Source organism: Gouania willdenowi, chromosome 16 (genome assembly GCF_900634775.1).
Source record: "Gouania willdenowi chromosome 16, fGouWil2.1, whole genome shotgun sequence".
Taxonomy (NCBI): Eukaryota; Metazoa; Chordata; class Actinopteri; order Blenniiformes; family Gobiesocidae; genus Gouania; species Gouania willdenowi.
Genome location: NC_041059.1, coordinates 23802860 through 23830584, shown reverse-complemented (window position 1 = coordinate 23830584; position 27725 = coordinate 23802860). Strand labels below are relative to the sequence as shown.

Sequence of the window (27725 nt, the reverse complement as noted above, 5' to 3'; positions counted from 1 at the left end):
ATTTACTCAAAGTATCTATAAATGCAACTCAATTTCAGTAACGTGAGTACTTGTAATCCATTACTTTCACCTCTGCTGGCTCATGTTTTAATTGTTTGTGGAGTGATTTCAGAAAGGAGCGCACTGTCAACAGACCTGTTACAATATTATTTATTTTTACATTTGTTGTTATGAACCCTTTTATCATTTATGTGTGATGTAAAAAAATAATATCCTTTGCCAAATGATGAAACCAAACAAGGGAAATTCATTACAATATGCTTGTTTTCAATCACAATGGTGCTTTTATAAAATACCAGATGCAAATGCAGAAATAATAAATGCGTGCACGCACACACACACACGATCCATAAATATTCACACACTTAAAAAAAGCACACATCATCCTTTAGCCTTTGGTCTGGAACGTACAGCAGGTGGACAGAACACACATCTGCAGAAGAAGAGTTTTCTGTGCACCATTGAAGCCCTATCATGTTTCATATCAGCACAGTTTACACAGTGCACAGCGACAGGGATTACAGACCCTGTGTGATCCCAACGGCTGCCTCGCTTTCAGCAAAATGTGTTGCATAAGATACCAAATGAATGGAAAAGTAAAAGAACAAGGATCAGGCACTGAAGAGCGAGGCACTTGAGCACTGATGACCTTGGGTTTGGCTTCATGATGTTTGGCACATGGGGTTGGCTTTCTTTTTGTTTTTCTTATTTACTGTGTTCCACAAATCGAAACACATTTAAAGATAAAGTCACTATCAGCTGAAAGTCAAACATACATTCCTTCTCCATATATTTACACGTCTGTCATATCAAACAAACACTGCTGTCATTGAACAGACAGCAGAGACATTCTTTCAGGGGACAGCGATTAGTCACTGCATCTGCTTGGCCCGTGGGTTGAAAAAAGAGAATAAAGAAAGTAAAAAACAAAGAGCTCCATGATTCCAAATGTTCAGGGTATTACTGTGCAGCACTTCCTTGATTTTCATTAGAGGTTACGGTAGATTTCCCAGGCAGCGGGATGAGAGAAGGAGCTGCTATGATCCTACAGAGTCCTGCACACCAAGGTCCTTCTTCTCCTTCTTTTTGTTCTTCTTCTTCTTTCCTTTGCAGGGTTTGCACACACAGCACAGGATGAAGGGCGAGGCCAGGACGAGGAGAGGAGACGTCACCAGCACGATGATGCTCACCCCGACCAGGATTCCCACCACCTGAGGACGAACATTTCAACCCTTTGTATTAGAAGGAAAGGAGCTGTACTTTATTCTTGGATACATTTAACTGGGCAATTGGTGGTGAAAGGTCCCAACCAGTACAGTATATCCCCCACCATTATCACTGATGACTACTCCACTGAGGCACGGATACTTCTAAGTTTAGCATGGAATAACATGCCTTCAACTTTAGCCCACATCACACATTTAGCATCACTCAACATCCACCATGGACCCAGTGGGCGTGCACTGTAACTCTTCCCACTCAACGTTCTTGAAGCCAAAATACAGCGCTTAGGGGCGCTTTCATCTTGCAAACTTGACGTCATTTGGTTCCAGCGGGAGGAGCCCTGGTAACACGCCCGCCCATATAGTGTACAACCCTGATGTATTACGCAAGCCCAACTACGCCAAGAACATAAGTATCTTTCCAACTGGAAATTCTCCCAAAGGCTTGTTCAGATCATAGAGGTTAGAGTTGTGGCGGTTTTGAATGAAGATGGAGTCAAGTTGAAGGGTTAAAGGTCAAATGCGGACACAGGGTTTATTTGGTCAAAGAGTTTTTGGTCTGGGATTCAAAGGTGTGTGCGTCCAATGAATCTGTAGCTGCTCTGATAGCACTAAGCATAACAATGACAGAGTCTCTGAGAAAGACCTTGGTAAGTGTTATCAGTACGATCTTATCTGGCCTGCTTAGGGCAGTTTGACCACAACTGACCAGGAGAGATTCTGTAATCACATATAAGTTAGGACAAAACCACGATATATTCCAACTCAAATATCTAGTTAAATGGCATCACGGCTTTCCTTCACGAGGTAACTGCTATTCACAAAGACAACTACAAAAGATCCGCTGTCAATTATCTTCATATATGAAAAATGAGCACTCTAACACAATGACTAAATGTGCCAATCTTTAATATAAATCCTCCAGCAATCAATTAAATTCACAAAGATTATGAAACCAGTGAATCTGTAGAGGATCAAGTCAGCTAAGACGACCTCCACTTCTACTGCAGCTATTGACCAGCATTTACACTCACATTACCTTTTTATTCATTTGTTTTTCCTTTTCAGGATTGAAACTAATGGACTACAACAGTCAGGGGACTTCATCCTACACTCATACAGAATTTTTTGGTTTATACCCAATATGATTGTACAATTATAAACATGTTCAAATGTATTTTTTCCACTTCTAAATAGTTCATGTAACATTAGTAGTTGTGGAAAGTGATCGGACATAATTAGATCTATTTAGGTTAGTCTTCAGAATATTTTTGCTCTTTATTATTATTAATTATTATAATAAATTTGTATTACCTATATCATTATTATTTATTTATTTATTGACAAAAATATCAGTCTTATCACCGTCTTAGTCATCCTGACTCTGTTTGGATTAACTCTTAATTTTCATTGTGTGAAAATGTTCTGAATAAAAATGTGATGAAAACTAATAATAATCACATAGTCTGTAATGCGCTCAGTGCTCTGTTTTCTACAACACCCTGGGACCATGTGTGTCATAGTCTTAACCTCACAGTGAAGTGGCTGTTCATGTTAATCCATGCAGACAATGACAGCATTGGCCACAGACCTTCCATAACACCAGTGTGTCTGTGAGCGTCTCACCTGCGTTCTGTTCCACATAACCGAAGCCCTGGAGTGTCCCAGCTTGTTCCTGCACGGTCCCTTATCATAGTGTCTTAGGAAAATATCCCCCTGTATTCAAACACACACACATGAGTATCTTAATAAACAGGTGGTAAGGCAGATGGAGGATTTGTTTGGCTAACAGGTGAAACTCACGTCCAGATTCTGCAAACAGTACCAGCAGAAAGTGTGTTTGCAGCTCTTACAGAGCATCTGTGCACAGCCCTGATTCCTCTCAATGTAGATCCCACACATTGGACACTGTTTGATGGAGTCGCTGTCTGAACGGGATCTGTGCGTTAACAGAGAAATGTCATTAATGGGGCCATGTTCGGGCATGAAGCCATAACAGCCTGGGGTGTCTCCAGGCAGGTTGTTAAATCTGAATTTAGACGCAGTTAAAAAGGTCAGCACTCATTTAGAACTGGGTTAATTATTTTGGGAAGCAAAGGTTTGAGATGCGTGTGCTACAAGTACAATACTTTAGAGCAGACTATGTCTAGTGCTGGTTTTATACACATCTTCATAGTTTGTTTTCCACGCAGACGTATTCAAAAGTCAAAGTCATCTTTATTGTCAAATTTTCAACATGTGCTAGACATACAGCAAAAGAGAAAAAACGTTTCTCTCTGATTCACAGTGTAAACTAACAGTAGAAAGATTTTAAAATATTGAGGATAAAAATAAAAGGGCAGATTTTCAAAAAATTTCAGATACTGTGCGAAGATGTGCATTTAAAAAAATGTGCATGGACTTGTATTAACCGCAAGTAAATTAATACAAGGAACTAACATAGCAAATTAAAATAGATATTTGTTTTGTATTTTAAGATTCCTTTTGTTCATTCATCCAAATGTTTGCTGTTTATTTAGATCAAGGGTCACCAACACGGTGCCTGCGGGCCCCAGGTAGCCCGCATGGACCATGTGAAGGCCCCTAGGTAGCGCTAGTCACCAATGAGCGCCATCTAAAATCTGATTTACATTCCAGGATTCAAACTCACAAAGATAACTAATATCAGAGACGTAATTATTACTTTGTAGAAATACTAAAGTTTTTGTATTAAATTAACCATCTTTAATAGTTTATTTTCATTGAAACATTGTAACAAATGTTTTTATGTTTTGCAATTCTGGTGTCATATTGAAGTAATTATTTCAGCAAGTACTTTTTGTCGTCTTTTTGAATAAGATGTTAAGGTTCATTTATTCAGACAGCTTTTTTTTCAGGAAATTTACTTTGATCTCCTGACGTGTTTCGACTGTCAACTAACTGCCAGTCTTCTTCAGAAAAATAGTTGTCTGAATAAATGAAACCTTAAGATATTATAGTAATGTTGAAGTACTTACATTAAACCGTTGAAGCATAAAATAAATGTTTGGTTTAGATGCATTTTAATACAAATAATTTGATTAATATGACAACAAATATCAGACCCTCAATGCTGAATCCGAATTTCCCATTTAACAAAGTTTAATTAAAGACAAAAATGACCATTCTGTAGCTCTTCATAATATTATTAACAATGACCTGAAACAGCTGACAGGTGCAGAATAGTAGTCACACTTGGCATTAACACAGGTTGGTGTTGTTGGTCTTTCTGAGGTTGGAAAACCTTCATGTGTTTTTTTTTTGTTCACAAGATCAGATCAGACTGTGTCCATGATAATTTTTTATCAGATAGATTCATAGTGCATATCATATATATTACATCATCATAGATCAATGAATTCAACGTCAAAAAAACAAAAGAAAAATGTCAAAATTTCCGCTTGAAAGTTTGTTTTTATCCCCACATAAACACTCTCTAATTGACATTTTCAAAAAACATGTGTGCATTGCATTGTGGAATATGGAGTCCCGTAAACAGAAACATAGAAGTATTTTCTTTCACTCTTAGAGTGATTTATTGTGTTTTTCACCAGTCATTGAGGACAACTATTCACTTGACACTATTGTTGTGGTAGTTTGTTCCCGATATTCTCCGTGATATCACTTCCCTCTGCAAGACATTTGATTTCGGCCAGATTTGAACAATTCTGTGTAAACCCAAAAATAAAGATCTCCCATAGATTTGCTACAACTTTCAGTCTTTGAAAACACCAGAAATGTGCCGGGAAGTCACTTTGGCAGAGTTTTTCAGGACAAACACAAGAAATCACAGTAAGTATGAAGTAAAAACACGTCTATGCATCCGTTTATGGGATTCCACATCCCACTACGCAATGCCGAAGAAAACCTTGTAGCCCATAAGGTTCACTCAGCACGCTGTGGTGGCCTCAATAAGCTGTTTTCACAGAAACGGCAATGTAACGTAGAGATACTACTGCTTTGTCACCAAACCAAATCATTGTAAAACTGTGCAAAAAAAGAAGGTGTTTGGTGGAAAGATTGTAAAGTTGAGATGTAGCTAAGCCTGGGCCATCCTGCAGCGCTCTATGCACAGGCTGCACAGCCTACAGTGAAGCCAGGGGCTCGCGGCCCCTCCACCTCCCCTTTGGCACACAGACAATGAATTCCAATAGAAGTCAGTGGCTCCCCAGTGACATCAGCCAGTGCAGTAATGGAGCTGAGCAGAGGCCACTGATGAAGGACACTACGCTATTAATCCACAAATTATGTTTTCACATAGCATAGGGCTATCAATGTATGGGGCACCGATTGTAAAGTTGCGCATGCTAAAATAAACTTTATACAACATTGAGCAAGAAACCACATTTAAAAAACATGTAAAAAAAAATGTTATGTTACTTTTGACCTGAAACAAAATATTTAGCCAATGTGCAAATTCACCGGAATAAGCTTTTATGTTGGTACTTCCTGTAAATTTGCACATTAGCTAAATATTTAGTTTCACCCACGACATTTAGATTTAACATTTAGATTGCCATTGTTGTTTTTTTCAAATTTTATTTTGTTTTAATCTTTTTCTAATTTATGTCCGTGCCACAGTCAGATATTCGCAATATTATCCTATGTTGGTATCTATTTTTGTTCTTAATGTCTGCTATTCTATTGTGTTGCTGCAACAAGTGATTTTCCCCAATGGGGATCAATAAAGGTCTATTCTATTCTATTTATATTCAGATTTAACATTTAGATTTAACATTTAGTTATTATTTTAGTAACAAAAAAATTCACATGTTTTTTAAACATGGTTTGTTGCTAAATGTTGCAAAAAGTTGTTGTTTATTTTAGCATGTGCAAATTTACAATCGGCGCCCCATTTCACTGCACAATGGCAACTTAATTAAATTAATCCCTCAATGGGACATAAATGTACAGCACAAATGGCTATTAGTGAGAAAGCACTGAAAATGTTGCATTTGCTAAATGAAAAGCTACATGTATAAAATAAACATGTTTCTTTTTATCATGACATGAGATTGATTTGTGCACTCATGACGTGACACCCAGATTGTTTATTACACTCGGAAATTTATAGGCCACTCAGCATCTAGAGCTAATACACATGTCCAGTTTTAACAGGTTCTGTGTCTGTAGGCAGTAGACAGCGAGTGGCCCACTGACCTGCTTTCAGTAGTGGGTAAGGTCTGCGTCATGTGCTGGTGCTCGGGGCAGGTGTGGCCATCCTGCCATGGCGCTCTGCAGCCGGAGCAGAACACAACGTGACAGGTCGGGCAGGGCACGGCGGTGGGACGGCCCTCTGAGCTGTCCTGCACACTACACACCGCCTGACATTCAAGAACAGGACACCAGGCTTTACTGGGGTCCAACTTCACTCCTGTGAAGAAAAAAAAATAAAGATTCAATATAATCATTAAGAATGTTAGGTTGAGGTTTCATTTATTCAGACAAGGTTTTTCAGGAAATGTTTGTCTTCTGACATGTTTCGACTGTCAACTGCAATTCTTGGTCAGAGGAGTTCTGATGACTGCCTTTATTAAAACTCAAAACCTACTTATATGCTGAAGCGTACTGTATACGTATAATAATAGCATTAACTTGGGCTTGTCCGTAAACGGTCGCATTTACAAGGACTGTAAATCTAAGTCGCTGTTACATTACAAATAAACAGGAAGAGATTAAAATTCTGATGTTGCTGGTTATGATTTACAGTCTGCATAAACAGGACTGAATCATAACATAACCACTAGAGCAGACATGGGCTCGTCTGTGAACGGTTGCATTTACAGACCTTGGAGTCACTGTTAGCTTACCAATAAACGGGAAGAGATTCGTCGCCTTTACACTAAGTGTTGACTAGGCCACTGGGAGTGAGGCCCAAGGCCAAGGTAGGCTGACTTGATAATACTGTATCATGTTTTTCTGCAGTCAGTGCCTTCTCCTCGTCCTTTTCTCTCTGCTCTGTTTCAGGTGTCGTGAAGCTGATGATGGCAGTTCATGATCTGTGGTTCACGACTCAACTGGTTTGGGACACTCTGATGTTCTATCTCTCTATCCTATTCTGTTAGTCTTTCTGTTCACTAACCCCAACCAGTCACAGCAGATGGCTGCCACCTCTGAACCTGGTTCTGAGATTTCTTCCTGTTAAAGGGAGTTGTTTCTTCCCACTGTCTAAATGCTTGTTCATGTGGATCTTGTGGGGTTTTTTCTTTCTTATTATGAACATTATATTTTGATAAGCACATTGGGATGACTTTGTTGTAATTTGCGCTAAAAAAACAAGTTGAATTGAATTAATAGTTACAGTGTCAGCAGTTGACAGCCAAAACCTGTCAGGAGATTAAACAATTACTGAAAAACATAGCCTGAATAAACAAAACCTCAACTTATCATACTACTAAAAAAAAAAAAAGAAAAAAAAATTAATCTCTTTGCAACTATTACATTAAATTCAAATGAAACTTCAAAGGTGATCAGCAGAACTCCTCTGATGAAGACTGGCAGTTGACAGTCAAAACATGTCAGGAGATTAAAAAAAATCCTGAAAGACCTTGTTTGAATAAACGAAACCTCAACTTAACATACGATTCAATAAGAAGATAAAATGAATCTCGCTGGAACTAATCATTAAGAACATGTTCAATGGTTTTATTCAACATTATACAGTAAACACCATAACAGAGTCAAAACAGGAAGCAGCCACGTGAGCTGAATCACACTTCTGCAGGGAATCACAACAGAAGGCAAACAAGGCAGCCAATCAGCTTGGACTTTGCACTTCCCACTACCAATAAGACCCGTCTCATGCTTTATTGCACGTGTAAACAATAATAGTTAATGACTTCATAGCTGCGTACTGTTACCCTGCAAATCCATACAGCTGCAAGGCAAAATGAGCTCAATTTACGATTCAGGAAAGTCAACACAAAGCTGTTTCTGCTGGCAGAGCAGTGACGCTGCTTATGTTCACAAACACTCTCAACACACATGGAGTGATCTGCCACTCAGAGGTCATGTTATGATTTCCACAGAACTGACATAAATCTCATGCGGCTTTTCTTTTTGTGCATGGCTGCTAACACTTATAGTCCCTACAGTAACATCCGGTGTAAAACTGGACCAAAAGCGAATGGAAAACAAGGTCAGCAGGCCCCACAATATCTCTGGCATGTGAAGCTGACAGTCTGCGGGGCTGCTTGTGTAACCTGAAATAGCCTTCTGTCTCCCATCGGCCATCATCATACTCACCTCTCTCAAACTTCAGACGCTGGTACAGCTCCACCTGGTCTGCAGCAACCAGAAGAGCGATCTGTAGTCAGAGAGATCGGTGTTAGTCTCCATGTTTTTGTCATAGCCACTGAACAAATCCACAAAACAAACAGTAGTCCCTATGAAACTGAAGACTGTTTACTATCATTACTCTGAGGCTGACGCATAGGACCAGATGGTCACCTAGCAACGGCCATTTTCTGTCTCATCTCAGTCAACAGCAATAGTTTGTAGACTAGTGATTACCAACATGGGGGTCATTGAGATAACATTTACTGGGATTTTGCTTTTAATCAAACTTGGAACGTTGGTGTTGAGAAGGCCCAAGAAAAAAAGGGAGAATAAAGAGCACTCAGAGAGAGCAAACCTACATCAAGCACCAAATCTCATCTTTGCCAGATATTAGCAGTTATCTGGATCAGTGATCCTGATCATGGTACCCAGACTATTCAGGATTGGAAGACATTTTCATCCCCATTAATAACGATGCAGTAGATCCAGATAAATGGACATCCACATTTTCTCAAAGAATCATGATTAAATGCGCAATCCGGATCCGATCGACGAGAAAATCTGTGGGATAGTTGGGGAATCCACCCAGGAAAACTGGTTGAAATTTCCAATGATGAGAAATAGAGAATCTTTTTTATTTTTGACAATGATCCAGAATCAGTAAATCAATCCAAATCCCTTCAAAAATGTAATGGAATCTTCCAATGTGTAAGGTCCGTCTTTGGTTAAAATTTTGTCATAATTTAAATCTTGCTAACAGTCAAATAAACAAATAAATAAACGCCGGTGAAAATATGACCTCCTTGGTGGAGATAAGTCGGCCAATAACATTCTTGGGTTATCAAAGAGAAAAATTTAACTATTTCTGGCTTATTTCAAACGTTTGATGATTGATTCTGTAAACGTGTGTCGCAGCTTCTACTGCAAGTTTATTTAAAACCAAAAGGATGCTTCTTTAAATTGTCTTTATGACCAACAAATATTTGCGTTCAGACTGATGCCTACCTCAGAGTCCTCCAGCTCTCCAGTTTTTGGGCACATCATATCAGGACATGTGATGGGCGCTCCCCCACCCTCCATTACAGCGAGCTGAACATACTGCTGCAAACACTGAGGGGGGCAACAAAAACAGGACAAGAGTATTTTTACTGTCCAAAGAATCACTGAAAAATACATTTCCCAGCCAAACCGGCCAGACTAAATACAAAACAAACACAAAACACAATCACTAAAACTCTGCTCACTGTGGGAGGCGACTAATCAATAACAGACATTTGATATTTAAAATGCAGACGTGCAGCCATTGTGAGCTGGAATCACACGATCTACACATAGGATGACATATTTGAGATTTACACGGCAATGTTAAGCAAGAGGAACATGATCGGTGTCTCTCTGTTACCCCGCGCATGTGCCTGGCTTTTATCTGTGTGACCTTGCATGTGCAACATGATAACTTATGCAGCTTTAGCTGAAGATTACCTCCCACTGTCTGGAAACAGTTTTGATATGCCGGAAAGGCACACATGGGCTGAGGGAATGAGACCATTGCATTGCACTTAAAGCAAGGAATCTATTTCTGTCTGTCTGTGTGTGTGTGTGTGTTCCTCAAATATCTCTGTGGATCAGGATCAGACTGAACTGAGAGTTTCAACATGGCTGCTGCTTGGTTCAAGGGTGTGCAGCGTCAGATTTGTTTGAACTGCAATGATACGTTTAATACATTATTTCATAAAATTGTCCACCGGGACAGCTCAATGTTGACAGGTAGTCATGGTAACTCAGGATAGGTTGAAAGATGCGTAGGATCTTAGGAGTGGCTGCACAAAGGGCTTTTAAAAATGACTAAAGCCGGTTGTGTGTGTGTTTAATTCAGAATTAAATTTGCATTAAGAATTTAGTGTTTACAAGGTCAGCTTAAAGAGGATTTAACTTTTATTCTGAATTAAAGAGGAATTAAAGCTCCCTTGTAAACCATCCATGAAAAAGCTACTTAACCTCCCACTTTTCTATAGCAAGACATACGTCCTACGGGCACTGCACTAGTAAAACAAACATCACAACATACTAAAGACTTTGGTGGATCAGTTTACACAGTTTAACCACCTACACGGCACGCCCTTTTCTGGTCCACTTTTCACGATTTCTGTTAATTCGAGCTTAACCCTCCTATTATCCTTGGGTCAATTTGACCCCATTCAATGTTTATCATCCTAATTTGATGTGTACAGTTGATTAAGCATAAAATTATCATGATAAAATGTTTTCAATTTGCTGAATGCATACCACACGCATTGGTGTTCCTATGGGGTCAATTTGACCCCAAGGTGTTTTAGGTGTATAAAACTTGTCTGTCTGTGTGTGACCCATGTGTGACCTTACATCCCTACACCTTCAGGTGCACAGTTGATACATGACATGGGGAGATGAAGGTTTACTGTTAAAAAGGTTTTGGAACAGCTCTTTCACAGTGAAAGTGACGTAGAGGAAGATGAGACAGAGTACTTTATAGCGAACAACCCAAATATGTTGCAAAAACGGAGATACAGATAAATAAATAAATAAATGTGTTCATGAGTGGAAAGTGGGGGGCACCAACATCAATCAATATGGTTCATTCTGATAGAGTCATGAATGTGCACCCCAAATTGGAAAATATTGGGATGAAAGACATTTAAGATACACTGCAGGAAAGGTCATATCATCACCACAACCAATAGGGTTCATACTGCTGTGGTCAATAATCATGCCAGTAAATTTGAGAAGATTTGTATGAAAACTATTCAAGATAATTTAATAGTAATTTAAAAGTTTGGGCTGATGGTGGCGCTAGAAAAGAGGTTTCATTATCAAGAGGTTATTTATGTATTCAACAAATAACCAAAGTGCCTGACACAAAAACTTGGTCAACAATTTTCTGAAAATCATTTTCTGGAGGCAAATATCCCTGGAGTCAGATTGACTCCTGTTAGCTAACAGCTGATAGACTGGATTTGGCTTCTCTACGTACCGCCGTGCAGAAGATGCACTTGCAGCTGTGCAGCTCGGTATAGGCCTCAGACGGCTGCTCACTCAGACACAGCTTGCAGAAGACGTTGGTGCCACTGGCTGCCGTTACTGACTCCGAGTCCGGAGCTTCCTGGCCATGGTTGGGACTCCCATCGGCCATGATGAGTGTGAGGCGTGACAGAGAAATAGGGGAAAGAGGATGGAGGAATGACAGCGTTCCTAGCCCTTGTGCTGGGGAAGAAGTGGGACTGCAGCCTCCATGTTCCTGAAAACACACACAGCACAGTGTTCCTCTTCAGTAGAAGCACTTTCCTTCACATCGTCACACTTCCCCTTTCTTTCCTGCTCCGTCAGTCCTTCTCATGACCACTATACCAACATACACTTGCATGCCATAGTCAGTCTAGTTTCCTTGGTCACCATTTAGATATAAGCAATGTGTGAAACAGCTACACATTTATGTTGATTCCTCTCTGAACATTCATTGTTGTCTCGCCACCAATAAAAGTGAGTCATATTAAAGTCCACAGTCCAAGGTTTGTTTACAGAGATTTCTGTTATTGAAGGAGAAAAAGGAGAAAATATTTCTTGTTTTCACTGAGCGTGGTTAATTGAGAGGCTGAATAAAAACTTGAAGGTAACTGTTGGGTCATTTCAACAATAAAGAGTAATCTCTATATTATAAAGATCTAAAAATATAAAAGCTATAAAAATCTTACAAAAAAATTGACGGCTGTGTTACCTTTAATTTGTCATTCCATATAAACCTATTGAACAGTGGGGGCCACATTACCAATATTCATATTAGCATTTAGAATAATAACCAATTATAGCATTAACACATACGTGTAATAGGACAAATGGTTTTGGGGTTTATTTTGTAATTGTTTTGTGAATTTTCAATGTCACTTAGTGTACTTTTTTTGTAGTTTTGTGTGGTACTGGGGTCATTTTGTGTGTTTTCGGAGCCATTTTAGTCGGAGCTTTTTGTTGATTTGTGTGTCATTTGTGTGTTTGCGTTTCCAATTTGTGCATTTTTGGAGTCATTTGGTGTATTTTATTAGGTTATTTTAGTGTTTGCTGTCGTTTTGTGTGTCTTTGTCATTTTGTGCATTTTTGGAGTCATCTCACAATCTCAGAGGTTGTTCAAAGATTATATCATCTAACGTTCCACAAATATGACGTAGGGGGAAGTTTCTATTTCTACATACTCATCTGAGAACAGACGTAATGAGAAGCTTTGAACTTGAACTTATCAAACACTGTAGTGTGCACTAATCACATGTTAGACACAAAATGAATGAAACTTATTAGACATTCTGATATCAAAGGTAACCACTGCCAGGAAGATTTATAATAAAACAAACATATTGGTGATGGTTAAATCCAGGCCTACAAAGCTTGAGAAATCTTGGATTTGTGATTAATTCAGTGAAAATCAGTCAGAGCAGCCCAGCCCACACTAAAGGTGCCCTACATTTTTACACTCACACCTTATTTTAATATGTGCCATCGATCAGCAGAGACATGCCTGCTAGTCATAGAATGGACTGGGCTGAGCTTGTGCACGTTGCTATTTCTGCACAGTCACAGTCCATTCCTGCTGCACTTCTTTGTGCTCGACTGGCTGTAGGCGTTACCACACTGAGCTTGTCCTGTCCTGCCTGAGCATAACCCCGCCTACTGTCTCACATTAGGAAATTACAGCTTCCTTGTCTTTACTTTAGCTACTGAAACATACATGGAACATGTTCAGATTTCAACTTTTATGGATGATATTGGCTTGAGTTTAGTTAAATAGACAACTGAAGTAACTGGATTACAAAGTTTGTTTTTATGCAATGTGTCGGATGTTAAAAATACAAATGCAGATATAACATCTTTCTATATTACTGGCCTCTCACACAGCAGGATAGATTTAAACCTGTGCAGGAATCAAAGCCTCACTGTGCTCATGTAAACACTTTCCTTCCTTTAGGCCTCTGAGTGATTAGCTTACGGATCAAGGTCTAGGTTGAAATTCCAGGGAAAAAGAGTGAGGTGTGTGGATTTAGGGACTGGATCAAAGCATCATTGTGAAGCAGAAGCAGGATCCCATCATCTGTCCCACAGAGACGACCACTGTGCTGTGGAAGCAGTTTACTGGTTACTGGGAGTGTGAGTAACAGGGTTCCCATTAGGTCACTGACACAGCTACAATCACTGCCTATCTGTCTGTTTATTATTGTGTGTCCACTCCCAATAACATGTTTTTGGAAGCTCTGTGTAAGGAAAGCTATTGAGGTGCAACATTCAACATCTGCATTTCCCCTGTAGCAGTGCAGTGAAGAAGTCCTCAGCATACATCACTGACAACATCTGCATCAGCTGTCAAGGTTTCACACCAGCATATGACAGCATGAGGCGTTCACTGGTTCCCGAGCATTGATGCAGACAGGAGGAAGGAAAGACAGGGTAACAGATGGATGGATGGGTGGGTGGGTGGATGGATGCCTACCTTTAGCCGTTCACCGCTGGATGTAAGAGCAGCAGAGGTGCACTCATCCACAGCCGCAGTGCTCTTTAATGTGCAACTACACATGAGTTGATTCTATCAAAAAAAACCTACTGTAGCGTAGCCGCCTTCCTCAGGACAACAGCGGACTCACACACAGACTACAGACATGTTTAAATGTCCTGCACACTCAGCTGTATGTGTGTGTGTGTGTGTGAGAGAGAGAGAGAGAGAGAGAGAGAGAGAGAGAGAGAGAGAGAGAGAGAGAGAGAGAGAGAGAGAGAGAGAGAGAGAGAGAGAGAGAGAGAGAGAGAGAGAGAGAGTGCGTGTGTGTGTGTGTGTGTGTGTGTGTGTGTGTTTCCATCCAGGAAGCAGCAGCAGCAGCTCCTCGTGACTGCTCCTGCTGGTGGATTCACCTGCTGCCTTCAGGGACACCCGGGAAAAATACTCTCACTGATAGCAGTTCAGGAAAAGAAAAAAAACTTTAACTAGAAAGAGTACAATAATAATAATGAATATTCAGTCATAATTATGAGATACTAAGTCATAATGCACCTGGAGTTCCCGGTAAGACAGCAAAAGTTTCACCATAATACAGCGGGAGTTCCCCAGACAGCAGAAGTTTCACGTAATACACCTGGGAGCAGATTCACTAAAGGTTAAGGGGTATTAAAACATGTGCAAACGTCACTCTACGCACTAATAAGCTGTACACACCCCAAGTAAACAGGAGTGCGTGGCTGCTGCATGTCACAATGCGCCCTCAATCCATTTAGTGTGTTTTCCTCTAATGAATATGTATAGTAAGCAGAGCCAAAAATGGGAGGAGGACATGCAAATAAATTATTGCAGTGACCGCAATGCAATTCATCAAATCGGGAACTGTTTGCGGTGATTGTTTTAGCACAGGAAAATAGTACGACTGAGAAGCAGGTGCAAACACACACGCAGAGATCTGCTGCAGTAAATGTTTTCACAAAACACAGTGGAGATGGAAAAAAAAGGCTCCAGTGAACTTTTCAAGTATAGGAAAATAATTCCAATAAAACAACAATGTTAACGTCCATTGAATTAGGAAATAAAGTCAGTAAAATATGTGTGAGGGAGAGAACAGCTGGAGGCCTGAAGCCCGTGTGGAGTCCGGTACGTGTGTCCGCTGCGGTGCAGAGCCAGAGGGTCGGTGTGCGAGGACCTCCATGGATGTCGCTTCGGACGCACAGCTCCAGTGAGCTTCTGCGTATTTCGGTCCATGTTTTGACCTTCAAACTCTTGTGTCGCTTTGATGTCAGGCCAGAATCAGCAGATCAGAAGCGTAATTTACGCAGTGATGGCATAATGTTCACATATGAGAGTGTGCATGACACAGCGGTGCTCAGACCGGCTGGATGATGGTCAGTAGATCATCTTTAAATAGTGCAGACTGATTGACAGACTGTGTTGCTCAATGGCAGATCAATAGGACGGTTTCTGTCCAAATCTGCCTATTTTTCATCAACCGATCAGAGTAAAGTTACAGGACCTGACGGAGCAGCCACATTAAATTAGTGGGAAAAATATCATTAGGTTTTAAAGTTGTAAAAAAAAAAAAAAAAGATTAAATATTTGTGCAGCATACAGAGAAGTCCATCTGCCTCCAATTTAACTTCCTCAAATGTCATTGTGTGCTTCTGTGCACTCACCTCTCCACATTGAATGAGAAAAATGCTCATTTAAATAGGGTGGTCTCCACCAATTCTGCACGTGCTCTCATCAATGCTGCAATCTTAGTGAATTCCTTGCAGCAAGTGAGGAAACTGCGTCACCAAAGGATTTAGGGAAGCACCTGGTTTACCACCCTTCATTTCAGATCTTAGTGAATCCCCCCTGGAGTTCCCAGGTAAGACAACAGACGTTTCACCGTAACACCGGGAGTTCCCAGGTAAGACAACAGACGTTTCACCGTAACACCGGGAGTTCCCAGGTAAGACAACAGACGTTTCACCGTAACATATTATAAAGTGCTACAAACTGTCAATTATAATTTTACACAAAACTGGTGAACCATGTTACACAAGAGGAAGGTTATGTATTTCAGGCTCAGTAATTGTGGTAACTTGTAATTAAACTTCAGTAATTGAGAACGTAATTGTAATTGACTTTCTGAGGATGAAAAATAATTGTAATTTAATTGAACATGGGTAATTGAAAACATAATTATAACTGAGAAATGTAATTGACCCCAACCCTGCCAGATTTATCAGTTTTTGTTTACAGACTGACCATTTATATTAAACCCTGATCCCCGCCTGACGTAGGCCTATAAGACAAACTAACATTTAGGGAAGTCAGTTTCCGCTACAAAATAAAAAAATAAATATATATATATATATATATATATATATATATATATATATATATATATATATATATATTAATATATAATTATATAGAAAGTCATAATTATGAGATACAAACTGAGCATTGTCTATCGACAGTGACTGTTACCATTCTTACACTTTGAATAATAATTTGTTCAAAAGACATTTTCACTTTTTATTCATTACTTAAGTTCAACACATGGTTTATAGCTTACAAAATAGACTTAAGTAATAAGTCTTTATTGCAAAATTATTCTGTCACATTTTTTTGTGTTTCTTTACAAATTTACATTAAAAATAAATTTTCCATATTTATGACTTTCTATCACATAATTATGACTTTATATATCATAATTATGACTTTCTTTCTCATAATTATGACTTTCTATCTCATAATTATGACTTTCTATCACATAATTATGACTTTCTTTCTCATAAATATGATTTTCTATCACATAATTATGACTTTCTTTCTCATAAATATGATTTTCTATCACATAATTATGACTTTCTATCACATAATTATTACTTTATATCTCATAATTATGACTTTCTTTCTCATAATTATGACTTTCTATCTCATTATTATGACTTTCTATCTCAATATTATGACTTTCTAATTATGACTTGCCATAATTGTTTGTTTTTGGCAGAAACGGCTCCCATAAATACTGGACAAAAGAAGACATAACACAAAAGATAAAAGTAAAGATTTGTTTGTATAACTCAACATTATTTACACACACACACACACACACACACACACACACACACACACACACACACACACACACACACACACACACACACACACACGCACACACACACACACACACACACACACAGCTCTAAAGCAGACACGTCATTCAAAGGGGCGGTTCTGGCCCCCGGGCCTTTAGATTGACACGTGCGTTTTAAAGCCAATTAAGGAATGCTCTAAAGTTGCTGCTTGACGGAACTACATATTATAGTTATGGGTAATGAACCCTATTAAAGCACAATTCAATAATATTTTAGTCCTAGGCCATTTAAAATTAAGACTATGTCTAATTGTGGAGGATACTGTATGTGCTGATCCAGAGAAAGTGGTTGAATAGTCTCTTGTCAGTGGACGAATCCATGCATTAAATATGTCTTAGTAGTTTACAATATCAACTAATAATTCCTGAAATTTGCTACATGAAGCCAAAAGACTCAACAGCAGTATTATTTATACATATATGACCCCTGGTGTTGAAACTGTGACATGACACCAGATGACAGCTTCCTTATAAGAATAAGAAAATTAGTATTTCATGATGCAATTTCCAAACAATAAAATAAATAAATAAATTGATTAATTAATTCAATTCAATTAATTAAAATCCCAATACATACAAAATGTGACATGCTCTGAAAGTGGTAAGTAAAAAAAAAAAAAAAAAAAGAAATCTGAAGTTGAATTTAAAATTGTTATTTGTGATGTCTTTATGACAATATTGGGCTTCAGCTTTAGCTAGCAAAGCTTTGCATTGCAGGGCAGGGCTTTTCCTCGTCCATCCTAATAATGTGTAAACAGTCATTTACAGGATATATGTACGAGTCATTTATATATGTTTTACACCTTATCTGACTTATTTATATTTTCATGTTCATAATTAGTAAGTAGGATATTGCCCGTTATATTTATTTTTTAGATTCTGTTTGGTGTATTGAAAAAAAATCATTAAAATTGGACCCTTCCCAGATAGCAACATTTTTCCGGCCCACATACCGCATGGAATGACGTCACACAGGTGTTTCCCAGCCCGTTTACCAGAGCTCGGCCTCAACCGAGCCATCACAATGCCAGATGTTCGCCAAGAACAGGCCAAATAAACCAGTGTATGATGTACAACGATGTACTTTTGCACATATACTCACATGTAAGGAAGGGTCAGTGATGTATAAGTTGTAAAATATAGTTTTTTCTTAAAGAAGGTTGGACTTTTTAATTTACTGATTGCTTTGTGCCAAGTTTTTTTTTTCAGCAGCTATATTCAAATTACAAATCCTGGTCCCTGTACACTTTGAAAACCTTCTCCTGAATTTTTCTGAAAACCCAGTTTCCTTCTATAAAGATATTTTTTAAAATCAAAAAACACCAAAAAACAAAAAAAGTAATCAATAAAATATCTGTTGACACACATTGACATTAGTCAATGATTTTCTATTGACTCTGAATAAATACACTTCTAATACGTTTTTGTGATGTGTGTGTTTCAGTTACAAAGCAAGTTCTTTTCCCACTTAGTTCAAATATTGTTTTATTATACATTTAGATTAATATATAAATATATAAAAAATATATAGCTATAGATATAAACATGAAATGAAGTAAGAAGAAATTTGAAGAACAACAAGGCTGATGCTGTTGCCACTGTTGATGTTGCTGCTGACATTGCCCTTGTTGTTGTTGCTGCTGATGCTGTTGCCGCTGTTGATGTTGTTGCTGATGTTGCTCTTGTTGTTGCTGCAGATGCTGTTGCCGCTGTTGCTGCTGATGTTGTCCTTGTTGTTGCTGTTGCTCAACAGCGGCAACAGCATCAGCAACAACAACAACAAGGGCAATGTCCGCAGCAACATCAACAGTGACAGCAGCAGCAACGACAAGGACAGCATCAACAGCAACATCAGCAGCAACAACAATAGTTGCCCATATTGATGTTGTTGACGTTGCCCTTCTTGTTGCTGCTGATGTTGTTGTTGACATTGATCTTGTTGTTGCTGCTGATGCTGATGTTGCTGTTGACATTGCCCTAGTTGTTGCTGTTGTTGTTGTTGCTGTTGGTTTTGTTGCTGACGTTGCCCTTGTTGTTCTGGCTGCTGATGTGGTTGCTGTCCTTGATGCTGGTAAAATATAGAGAACAACTGATGAGTCTTCTGATTCAACAACAAAGGCCACGTCAGCAGCAACATCAACAGCGGCAACAGCATCAGCAGCAACAACAACAAGGGCAATGTCAGCAGCAACATCAACAGTGATAGCAGCAGCAACGACAAGGACAACATCAGTAGCAACAACAACAGTTGCCGCTGTTGATGTTGCCGTGACGATGCCTTTGTTGTTGCTGCTGCTGCTGTTGCTGTTGATGTTGCTGCTGACATTGCCCTTCTTGTTGCTGCTGATGTTGTTGTTGACCTTGATCTTGTTGTTGCTGCTGATGCTGTAGATGCTGCTGATGTTTCTATTGACACTGCCCTTTTTGTTGTTGTTGCCGTTGTTTCTGTTGATGTTGCTGCTGAAGTTGCCCTTGCTGTGGTTGCTGCTGCTGACGTTGCCCTTGCTGTTGTTGCTGCTGATGTCGTTGCTGTCCTTGGTGATAGTAAAATATAGAGAACAGCTGATGAGTCTTCTGATTCTACTGCAGGCTTGTTTCTAGGTGAGTTTCTATAATAGAATCCAACATAAACTAAAGTAATTCACATTGTTAAAGAACATCTTAGATGCTGATATATGCATTTCAAACAATCTATGGAGAGCACAGACACAATATGAAGTTAAACTGATGCAAACCTCAATACTCTTAGACTGAAACATTAAACACATCTGAGATTAAACTTGTTCTCTGAGAGTGTGTCTGTGTCTGCACATCACCTTAAGGTACACCTCATTGACTAATTATTATTAGTATTGATTAAGGTATCGATAATATCCAAGCAATTAGTGAGAGATACTATTCCTGGCAGATTATTCTCCTCAAATTTTCTTGATATTGTGACAAAATTTTAATTTAATTCAGGGAAACCTGTGGGAAAAACTGTGAATTGTTTCAACATTTTGCAATTAAAAATGACTTCCATCATGTGATATAAGCCTGAAAAGACTAGAATTTCTTTGAAATATTTGAGGAAGCTGAGATATCATTTTCTTGGTCATTTTTACTTTTTTTCCAAGGGGATGAATTGGATGCTCTAAAGTTTAGTTTGACACGTGTTTTAGACTAAGACAATAAAACACATTTGAGATTAAACCTGTGTTCAGAGTGTGTCTGTGTCTGCACATCACTTTAGTTGTTTTATAGTAACTGGTGACTTGATTTCACATTTGTGGAAAAACTATTTTGAAATAAAATCCTCATAAAATGGAGTGCTGTTTTGAGTAATGACACTTACCGTTAGTATGTTAGTGATGTTTATTATACATTCCCATCAGCAGGAGGGTGGAGGCAGAGGTGGAGCTTTAGTTCGTGATTTATTACTCTTTTTCCCCTAAAAACTGACACGTGAAAATTGTAGTCAGCTGATAAAACACTTCCACAGTCATGATGTCATCACCTCTAAGGTTGATGGGTAAACATTTCTGCAGAGTAGACTGACGTAGTTCACTTTGTTGCTCCAGCCGGGGTTATTCAAAGCATGGATATGAGCTTCCACTTGGGCTTCTGCTTGAAAGATCTGTCTTTCACACACACACACACACACACACACACACACACACACACACACACACACACACACACACACACACACACACACACACACACACACACACACACACACACACACACACACACACACTTAGCCTTTGTCATAAATGCTATTTCCTTATTTATTGATACTGTGCCACAGTCTCTATATTAAATATGGTTCTGGTATTTATTAACAATGCACCAAGTACTTCCATGCACTCTAAATCTGCTTATATATACATATATGCAAAACTTTTGGTCGTTGCTCATGAGCAAGCCTGAGCATCCCTCTCTGCCCCATTACTACACTACTTAGGGATATCTCATTTTTTACCATTGCCAACCCCTACATACCATTCATATTCATGTTAATATCAATAACTATTGCAAAAAAAGAGTTATACTTTTAAACTGGAAAGACAAAACTAAAATAATTATATCTGTAAACCACTGGTTGACCTTACTCATAGACCACTCAAATATTGAAAATCTAACAGCCTCCATAACAAACAATATCCCATCATTTGAGAAAACCAGCTCCCCTTTTGTCCATTACCTCCATATATGATTCCCCTGAATTCCTAAACTTGTTTTGGGGGAATTCACGAACTGAAATTGTATTGTATAGAAATTGTCACAGCTATATTAATTTAATTTTCTTACTTTTTTGTTTGTATGTTTTTGCACAAGTAATGTCCTTTGGTAGATGGTAGAACTCTGTTCTACCATCTTTAAGCATTTTGGTCTCCTATTTTTCTCTTTTTTGCCAACAAACAATATGTCTCAAACCGACAGTATTGTCCTGCTTGTTTAGTCCTTTAGTGTTTTTTTTGTTAATAAATAAATAAATAAATGCAATAAAACAAATCTGAATTATACTCTTTAATGAAACTCATGGAACATGAAATAATGTGTTTAATATTTTAAAGCTGTCCCGTGCTCCAAAAAGAGGGTTATTTCTTCTTCTTTCCTTTCTTGTTTTTCCCTCCTTTCTTGCCATCCGCTGCTTTCTTAAGAGAGCGCAGGCCTTTGCGAACCATGCAGCCTCTCCACCAGGCCTGGAGCTACAAACATCAACAGAACAAATACAAATCAGGGCACAACACGAACAAGCCAACAATAATATAGTCTAGAAAAGCAAAGAGAATGTATTGATGGTGAACCTTGGGGTCAGATCTCATCGCATCTGATTACCTTTGTAGCAGATTTGGTCTCCTTCTCTTGTTGGAGCAGTTTCTCCTGCTCTTTCTTGTCCTCAGCGACCATGCGCTCCATCTCTCTAAACTGAAACCAGCATCTCATTAACACTCAACCAACGGCATCATCAGCTGCTGAGCACCACAAGTTTCTCACCTTCCTTTGCATTTCCGCTAGTTTGTCCAGAGCTAGAGTTTTTTTGCGGGACACATCAAGAAGCTGCTTCTTGTTCTCCTGCAGCATCTCTGTGGTGTACTGCTGGTCCTTTTCTAGCTTCTGCACCAGCTCCTGGTTAACAACAAGGTCAGAAAAGCAGTGATGGTGTTTAACTGGTTTACTGTTTAGGAGAAATATTAGATTACATAATTGAAGCTTTTTCAGCTATAGAATACTACATCCATCCAGGGCCAGCTTTAGGTGCCCTTGGCAAGAGTGGACATACACAGTGTGTGCATAACATCCAACCTATTTCAAAAATTAGAATAAGACACTATAATACAATATATGGGGAGTGGTGGCCTAGTGGTTAAGGACGTCAGGCTTGTAATCGGAGGATTGCCAGTTTGAGATTCTCCCAGACCATCACTGTGGGATGTTGAGCAAGTCCCCTAACCCCGGGTACCGCATCATGGCTGCCCACTGCCATCCCCGGGGAAAATGGGTTAAATGCAGAGAAGGATTCTCACTACGGTGATTAATAAAGGTTACATTATTATTATTATTATTATTATTATTATTATTATTATTATTATTATTATTTTTGGTAAAGTTTGTTGTTGCCAGGATTAGTGCACAAAGTGACAAGATCCACCAGCTCAGATATTTTTGAAACATACTCGTTGATTGTCAAACTTTCAATGATTGTCTTGTGTTTTTCCCGCCATTTTGTATCTACATGTGTTGTACAAGTAAGTCATCCATAAAATACTCAAGTACAAGTAAAAAGTAGCTCAATTAAATAGTGCTCAAAGTAAAAGTTCTCTTGCATACAGTAAACATCTCATGTATAAAGTTAAAAAGGAAGAGACTAAATCTTACACAATTGGAACTTCATTGATTTTCCACAAAGGCATCTGTGTAAAATAAAAGATTTGTCAAAACGTACAGATTAAAAAAAAAAAATGATAAGAAACGACACGACGAAGAACATATGGATTATGTTCAATAGTCTCTTCATTTATTTTATAAAGTTTATGAAGAGACCATGAAACGAAAATTTAAAAAAATAAACTTTTACTCAGTAACGGTGTAGAAATGTAATGAATTACTTTACTTCTTTGAAAACATACTGAAGTACAAGTAAAATTACTAATTTAGAAATATACTAAAAAAAAAAAAAAAGTACCCATGAAAGCAATTACAGTAACGTGAGAATTTATAATCCGTTACTTTCACCTTTGGTTATAAGGTAATCATGTCTCTTTGTGTTTGGTTTCGTGTTTCCTAAATATTTACATTTACATTTTTTACTTTTAATTATTTTGGTATATGAGTTTTATAATAATGTGCCAGCAATGTTCTTATAGATGGTATCCATTGAGTTAAAAGGTAGTGTTGAGTATTTAATCTGAGCTATTAATGGCTAATGGTTGCTAACTTTAGCAACTAATAAACCAACATTGTCCTTCTGTTAAATCTGGTAAATGAAATGTATCTAGTTTTACATGTTGGTCTACCAACCTGATGTTGTTTGTGAAGGAACTTTTTTCCCTCCTCATGGGCTCTTTTTTCATTCTCTTTCATTTCCTGGATCACCTAAATCATAGGAGCATAATGACATACAGTATGTTAGATATACATTAACAAAGCTGTGCTACACAAAGGGGGAGAACTCACTTTTAGTTGTTGCTGGAGCTTCCACACAGCATGCTGACACTTTCTCTCATAGGTAAAATCTTGAGTTTTTGTCACCTCGTCTTTTTTCTTTTCTTGCTGTGAGTTCTGCTGCTGTGTGAGTGTGATACAGACTTTTTCTAATTCCTGTGGAAGAAACACACGCTGTATGTTCACCCGAAAAAAAGTTTCTGCCTAGGTCAGATAAAGTACATTTCTAATATCTAAATCTGTTTAGCTTATCACATTCAATTTGTCTTGTTTCTGTTGGAGCTCCTCTAGAAGCAGAGCCAGTTCTCTTTGCTCCAGACCTTTTCTTTCCTCCCTTGATAGAAACACAAAAGAAGCACGATTCAAGTCTTTGGTAACCATACTAAGAGCCTTCAGTCTCATTCAGCCACCTGATGGTAAAGTTTAGTAATAATACAAATATGCTCTAAAGATGTATTGTGTAATAATATATTGCAATATTACAATATCAAAAGAGCACTAGTCATGTCTCCTGTAGTCTTTTCAACTGCAGGATGCATTGTCACTTCATAGTCACTCATGATGATGACTTGATTTGGTTTGGATTTTAAACTGGCATGAATAAATGTGCAGAGTAGGGCTGGGCGATATGGGCCAAAACTCATATCTCAATATTTTCTCTCAAAACTGCAATATACAATATGAATCTTAATATTTTTAATTCAAATAAAGTCTGACATGAAAAACAATTCTGGGTTAAACTATATGATGCAAAATGCATTTGTATGTAATCTGGACGTATGGACATTTCGTGACGCATCTGGTGTGAACGCAGCATCCAATCAGGACGCAGAACACAATGAGTGGGTTCTCCCTTAGCCAATCAGGATGCAGAACACAATGTGCGTTCATACGCTGTAAAAAAAAATGCATGCAAAATTGCACTGTAAAAAAAACCACGAAACACTGAGGCCGTGAAAGGTGAACCGCGTTATAGCGAGGGACTACTGTATACCAATATAGGCGATATTTTAATTTTCTATGTTGTCAAAATGGAAAACTTGATATGTCTTGAATCTCGATATAATGCCCAGCCCTATTGCAGAGTGACACTTTTTGCACTTTAAACAGGAAAAACTGCTCTTCTTATTTATGTTACTGTTGATTTTATTCTATTCATATATATTCCTATTGAGTTGAAAAGATCACACTTATAATAAGTAAGAATGTCTGTAGTCCAACTACTTTTTTTTTTCTCCTTCCCAAAATATTGTATAGTTATTGTGAGCCCATTATCGTTTATTGTATGTTATGGTCAACTCAGGGTATCATCCCAGCCTTACATTTCCTTCTCCTCATGTTGCCTCCTCTGCTCCTCTGCATCAGCCAGCTGCAGCAGATAGCTGAAACTCTGGCTCTCCTCCAGCTCACACAGCATCTTTGATACATGATTTGTGATCGTCTCACTAAGCAGAGAAAAAAGCTGGGTCAGAAATCATCACAGCAGGGGTTTTTAGGTTTTTTTTTTTTCATTTTATGTATTTATTTATTTATTTAGCACACATTTAAAAAAACAAAGACATTAAAAGTGCAAGATGGGAACAAAGCCCAAAAGGCTTATATTGTGGAAGAGCTCCAGCTCTTTCAATAAACAAAAACAATTGAAAACAAAGGTGAATAAATAAACACCTATATAAAATAATGAGACAAAATGCACAATTAAACTTTGATATATGAGGAAAACTAATATCTAAACAAAGTTCACAAAAATGTATATCAAAAGACAAATACTGAACAAAATATTAGATGAAGATGAAAAACGAAATACAAACTTAAAACACATATACATACACACATATACTCGTGCAAATAGAAACATATTGCACAGGAAAATAAATACATTTATATATATTAAAAAAAAAGATTATATATGCGTGTTTTCAACAGCTATGTTTTAAAAAAATAAAAAAAAATTATTCTAATTCTAAAAAAACAAAAAAAGAACCCCTGCTCTATAGGATGTGTTGAATTTGATGATGTGATGTTTCCATTAGTATTTCTTACCAATATTTAATGAGCGTGGTTAGGTCGGCTTTGTCCTGCATAGAAAGACCCACAGCACTTAGTTAGTTAAAGGTTAGTTAAAGGTTAAAAATGCAAAAGATAATAACTCTCCACTCACCTCTGGAGAAACGTCATCCTTGTCGATCTGTACTATATAAGTATGTTTTAAAAGGTCCAACTTAAGTGTCAGTTCCTCTAAAACAGCAGCCGCACGGAGGCACCGAACCTGGGACAAAGACATGCTGAATAAAACGCAGACAACCAGGAAACCAGTGTGAAAAAGCCTTCAAATAGACCTAAATAACCAGTGCAGCCATTCTTTCCTAAACAGCAGCTCCAGTTGAAGGAAAACACACTTTATCCGTTCATTTAAACACTCTCACAGCCAATAGGCTTTAAGGACAATCCTTCATAGACACTTGAGACTCTGCGCAACTTACGTCAGAGCCTAAGTTACCATGACAACCTGACAACATTCTTCTTCTTCTTTGGTTGATGGCGTGTTGTAAGTAACCATCTTGAATAGGTGCATAATGCCACCTACAGTACAGTACTGGTGGCATTATGCACCAGTATAAAATATAAAATGAATATCCATATATATATATATATATATATATTAAAGGATATTCACTCATTAACAGAGGTGGCAAAAGTACTAGTCTTCAGTACATGCTACTAAATGTACTTAAATTTAAAAAAAAAGTAATAAAAGTAAAACAAATGTCCATTCAATAACAAGACAAGGTTTTTAAACCAGCAAATTCCATATCTTTGATTATATTTTAGAGAATATATATATATATATATATATATATATATATATATATATATATATATATATGTATAAATGACCCAGCTGAAACATTTTTCAGGTATTGCATTATAGTTTATTGTTGTTTTTGTTGCCAGCATCTCTTGTACTCTGCAAGACGTTACAGCTTGAGGATACAGACAGATTGAAGGTACAAGCTACACTGTAGTACATGCATGATGCTGTCACACTCTGAGGTTTTCGCTCTTTTTTTATTTTTATTTTTTTTACTATTTTTAGTGGAGTCCTACTCTATCCTGACCATTTCACTTGATCAAACTTCATCCAAATACCAAACAAGTTCCTTTCAGTCTCAGCCCTGAGCTAAGGTAATAAACACACCAGATCTACAAAGCATGACATAATAGTACAGTATGTACAGAAACTAAATATGAAGTTAAACAAAAGAGAGCAGTAATAAAAGGCCACTTCTAAGGCAGACACATCAATGGTTTGCCAGAGGAGGAGATGCAGAAGCTTGTTGGTGCTCAACTGCGTTTGGAAACCCTTCTAGACTCAATCTAATCAAACATGAGACACCAGCCTAATGCAAAAAAAGGCAAAAAACATGAATTAATTTTCATAAATGTGTCAGGAGCACAATAATAAAATGAAATGCACACATTTTTTGTTAATTGTTAAGAACGTGGGTGTAAAAACAATGTGTGTTGTTAATGTGCATACTACACTCAAACTAAATAAAATGGCTTGTGCATAAAATTATAATCTTTAGTTAAAACAGTTTATTGGTTTGCATTAGAAACATTTGTGCTTGGGTTACTCGTTTTAAGAAGTTGGGGCTAAACTCAGGATTACCTTTATTTATTTTACAATGTTTTACAGAAACGGTTAAAATTAAACATCTTATGTATGTTAAATGACGTATGTAAAAAAAAAACGGCCATTGAGTTGGAACAATACGCAACATTATTATTGATTCACAAGCAGTTGTAGCTTTTACAGTCCTATGAAATGACCAACCTTTCAAAGTCTGAGATGGGATCATAAGGTTTTCCTGCCCTCTGTCTAAAGAGAGGA

General features: G+C 37.9%; 2 protein-coding genes across 3 annotated transcripts; both read right to left on the bottom strand.

Moving 5' to 3' along the window:
- Positions 1 to 133: 133 nt before the first annotated feature.
- On the bottom strand, positions 134 to 14219 carry rnf144b (ring finger protein 144B). The gene is made up of 8 exons (XM_028470686.1): positions 14026 to 14219; positions 11530 to 11793; positions 9525 to 9629; positions 8487 to 8547; positions 6402 to 6615; positions 3027 to 3162; positions 2850 to 2939; positions 134 to 1211 (listed from the first exon to the last, which is right to left on the bottom strand). The coding sequence occupies exons 1-8, from the start codon at positions 14107 to 14109 to the stop codon at positions 1038 to 1040; spliced, it is 1128 nt and encodes a 375-aa protein (XP_028326487.1). The 5' UTR covers positions 14110 to 14219; the 3' UTR covers positions 134 to 1037.
- Positions 14220 to 21327: 7108 nt separating this feature from the next.
- Positions 21328 to 26297, bottom strand: drc9 (dynein regulatory complex subunit 9). 2 transcript variants are annotated; one of them, XM_028471381.1, is made up of 9 exons: positions 25992 to 26297; positions 25874 to 25908; positions 25153 to 25275; positions 24086 to 24164; positions 23843 to 23986; positions 23687 to 23761; positions 22163 to 22294; positions 22004 to 22093; positions 21338 to 21873 (listed from the first exon to the last, which is right to left on the bottom strand). In XM_028471381.1, exons 1-9 carry the CDS (start codon positions 26112 to 26114, stop codon positions 21763 to 21765), a joined length of 912 nt encoding a protein of 303 aa, XP_028327182.1. In that variant the 5' UTR covers positions 26115 to 26297; the 3' UTR covers positions 21338 to 21762. The 2 variants fall into 2 exon arrangements, with proteins under 2 accessions (XP_028327183.1, XP_028327182.1); XM_028471382.1 differs by lacking the exon at positions 25874 to 25908 and having other exon boundaries at positions 21328 to 21873.
- Between the last annotated feature and the right edge of the window lie 1428 nt (positions 26298 to 27725).